Genomic DNA, 3703 nt, shown 5'->3' with positions numbered 1-3703 from the left:
GAGAGAGAGAGAGAGAGAGAGAGAGAGAGAGAGAGAGAGAGAGAGAGAGAGTGTGTGTGTTTTAATTAAAACATCATTAATATCAATTATTAATGTAATCTAAAAGCAAATTATAGTAACTAACACTAGAATCTGTTTCTCGTGTACATTTAAAACCAAAAACCATTTAGGAAATAATGCGTTAACTCATAAAGCAAAAACACTCATTATCTGCTTGCAAACAATGGTAATCCATCTTAGTAAGCTAATTACGAGTATTTTTAACTAATAAATTTAATATAACATGCTAATAACACCTTAATGCATTGTAAATATACATCATTGACATATTGAAAATCAAATCTGAACAATGTAACATAAAGGGCAATATAAATCGTTTTCTATGAAGCCAGCTTGCCGCCCACTGTCTCGGAGTTTAAGCGACGTAAACACAAAAGAAAATGAAACCCGCATTGTCTCACTACACAAAGCTATAAGAAGACTCAGACGGGTTGCATTTGTTTGAGTCAGGAATAATTAGTTAAATATCTGCCCCGTATTGCAAGTGCACAAGATTCTGGCGATGTCAATCCAATATATTTAGACTACCAGTATGCATAGGGTGTTGAATTCGTAGGGGGGGGGGGGCAGATTCACGAAAGCAGTTACGCAAGTACTTACGAACGTGTATATCATTTCGTCTATCTTTGACGGCTTTGATTTATTAAACAGTTTACAAGGATGAAAACTTGCCAATCAACTGTTGTTATTGTTATAAACAGCCTCCTGGTGCTTCGGAGCTCATTAACTGTTCAATAATTGTAAACAAAGCCGCCAAAGATTGAGAAAAGATGGACAGGTTCGTAAGTGCTTGCGTAACTGCTTCGTGAATCTGGCCCCCTGTGATTCCTACCATCAGGCCTTGACCAGGCCTCCTGGTTGCTCTACCACACCAACCACTACCTACCAGTCAACCAGAACAACCAGACCATTGTCCCCCAACCCTACAACTATCCTCACAGCTTCTACTTTCCAGTAGTTTACCACTGAAGAATAAATAATCAAAATATTCTACAGTGTAACTACATTCAAAAATTCAAATTAAAACAAGAGCAGAGACGGTTAAAAAGTGAGACAGATCTCATTGAGTTAAATATAAATTCGAGTTAAATATAAATATAAGCTAGACTATTATTGGAAAGGAAGAATTCCCTTCTATCTTGAGGTTATCTTGAGATGATTTCGGGGCTTTAGTGTTCCCGCGGCCCGGTCCTCGACCAGGCCTCCACCCCCCAGGAAGCAGCCCGTGACAGCTGACTAACACCCAGGTACCTATTTTACTGCTAGGTAACAGGGGCATAGGGTGAAAGAAACTCTGCCCATTGTTTCTCGCCGGCGCCTGGGATCGAACCCAGGATCACAAGTCCAGTGTGCTGTCCGCTCCTCGACCGGCTATATAGCACTTGGAAGGGATCAGGATAAGGATTTGGGAAGTGCTAAAGAATATATATATATATATATATATATATATATATATATATATATATATATATATATATATATATATATATATATATATATATATATATATATATTCCTTACTTTTTATAACTAGCATTCCTAACTAATACATGTCTATAGTGCCATGTGTGTGCAATATAAATCCAAATAACATGTTATTTATATAGTTTATACATCACCTGTTTATACATCCTGTTACCTAGCAGTAAAATAGGAACCTGGGTGTTAGTCAGCTGTCACGGGCTGCTTCCTGGGGGGTGGAGGCCTGGTTGAGGACCGGGCCGCGGGGACACTAAAAGCCCCGAAATCATCTCAAAATAACAGCAGACTGAGGCTGTTTGAGGTCTAATCCCCAAGAGAATCCTAATCCCTAATCCCTCACACAATGCTGCTTAGTTACAGGTCAATACTCACCAACACCTAAACCTCATTAACTAATATTTTTTTCGTTATTTAATTCAATTTGTACATCAATATTTATTTGATATAATTTATTTGATTAATCTACACTGAAAGAAGAAGTTGTAGAAGCCACCTCCATCCATATCGTTAAGGCTAAATTTGACGAAGAATTTGTATGACAAAATGTTTATATTATATCACAAGGAGAGTAGATATAGGAGGTCATGTAGAGATATAGATAGGAGGCCATGTAGAGATAGGAGGTCATGTAGAGATAGAGATAGGAGGCCATGTAGATATAGGAGGTCATGTAGAGATATAGATAGGAGGCCATGTAGAGATAGAGATAGGAGGCCATGTAGAGATAGAGATAGGAGGCCATGTAGAGATAGAGATAGGAGGCCATGTAGAGATAGAGATAGGAGGCCATGTAGAGATAGAGATAGGAGGCCATGTAGAGATAGAGATAGGAGGCCATGTAGAGATAGAGATAGGAGGCCATGTAGAGATAGAGATAGGAGGCCATGTAGATATAGCAGGCCATGTAGATATAGGAGGCCATGTAGAGATAGAGATAGGAGGCCATGTACATATAGCAAGCCATGTAGATATAGGAGGCCATGTAGATATAGCAAGCCATGTAGATATAGGAGGCCATGTAGATATAGCAAGCCATGTAGATATAGGAGGCCATGTAGAGATAGAGATAGGAGGCCATGTAGATATAGCAGGCCATGTAGATATAGGAGATCATGTAGATATAGGAGGCCATGTAGAGGTAGCATACCTTGTAGAGTTAGGACTGAGGCGGACCATAAAATAGAGTGGTGTGTACACTCTTATATTTGACTACCACTCTAGTGCTGCTGGGATACCATTAGCAGTCATATGTGAGCTGTGAGGCTGGCTGGCTCTCTCTCTCTCTCTCTCTCTCTCTCTCTCTCTCTCTCTCTCTCTCTCTCTCTCTCTCTCTCTCTCTCTCTCTCTCTGTGTCTGTCTCTCTCTCTCTCTCTCTCTCTCTCTCTCTCTCTCTCTCTCTCTCTCTCTCTCTCTCTCTCTCTCTCTCTCTCTCTCTCTCTCTCTCTCTCTCTCTCTCTCTCTCTCTCTCTCTCTCTCTCTCTCTCTCTCTCTCTCTCTCTCTCTCTCTCTCTCTCTCGTACAGGAGCCTCGTGCATCAGGCTCCGGCCTCTACCAGGAGCCACAGCCGGCAAGCCAGACTGCCAGAGCCATATCCGGCCAGCGGGGTCGCCGGACACTGGAGCCTGAACTACTCATGCATAACTATACTCACAGCCGGCCACAGCCGGCCCGGCCTAGCCAGTAGCTCATTAGCCAACCTGTGCATTGAGTTACAAGTTACAGCGGTTCCAAGAGCTAAAGCCCGATCTTTGCAGGCACGAATAGGCGAGAACAGAGTCTCAAGCCTACTGAATCACTCACGCAGTAACGTGCGTTGAGAGGCGGAGCCAAAGAGCTGAAGCTCAGATCCTCCCCCACCGCTTCTGCAAGCACAATTAGGTGAGTACACAATGAGGAGGGTACAGATTTAAAATTTAAATTTAAATTTTGCCCCGAGGGGCGAGTTTATTGGGCAGCGCCACTCATCCTGTGAGTGGACACACCGCCATAGTGACAGTATTGGGCAGCGCCACTCTTCCTGTGAGTGGACACACCGCCATAGTGACAGTATTGGGCAGCGCCACTCATCCTGTGAGTGGACACACCGCCATAGTGACAGTATTGGGCAGCGTCACTCTTCCTGTGAGTGGACACACCGCCATAGTGACAGTATTGGGCAGCG

At 42.8% G+C, this 3703-nt stretch overlaps 1 protein-coding gene across 1 annotated transcript; it reads right to left on the bottom strand.

Annotated features, from left to right (window-relative positions):
* Positions 1–2089: 2089 nt before the first annotated feature.
* Positions 2090–2674, bottom strand: LOC138371723 (uncharacterized). The gene has a single exon (XM_069336742.1). The coding sequence runs from the start codon at positions 2672–2674 to the stop codon at positions 2090–2092; it is 585 nt and encodes a 194-aa protein (XP_069192843.1).
* Between the last annotated feature and the right edge of the window lie 1029 nt (positions 2675–3703).

Source organism: Procambarus clarkii, chromosome 36, assembly GCF_040958095.1.
Source record: "Procambarus clarkii isolate CNS0578487 chromosome 36, FALCON_Pclarkii_2.0, whole genome shotgun sequence".
NCBI classification, from domain to species: domain Eukaryota; kingdom Metazoa; phylum Arthropoda; class Malacostraca; order Decapoda; family Cambaridae; genus Procambarus; species Procambarus clarkii.
The sequence above is the reverse complement of the archived record's forward strand: the minus strand, read 5'-3'. Positions and strand labels throughout refer to the sequence as shown.

Bases quoted from the DNA above. Each gene is read 5' to 3' on its own strand.
- LOC138371723 (XM_069336742.1), bottom strand. From the start codon at position 2,674: ATGGCCTCCTATATCTACATGATCTCCTATATCTACATGGCCTGCTAT.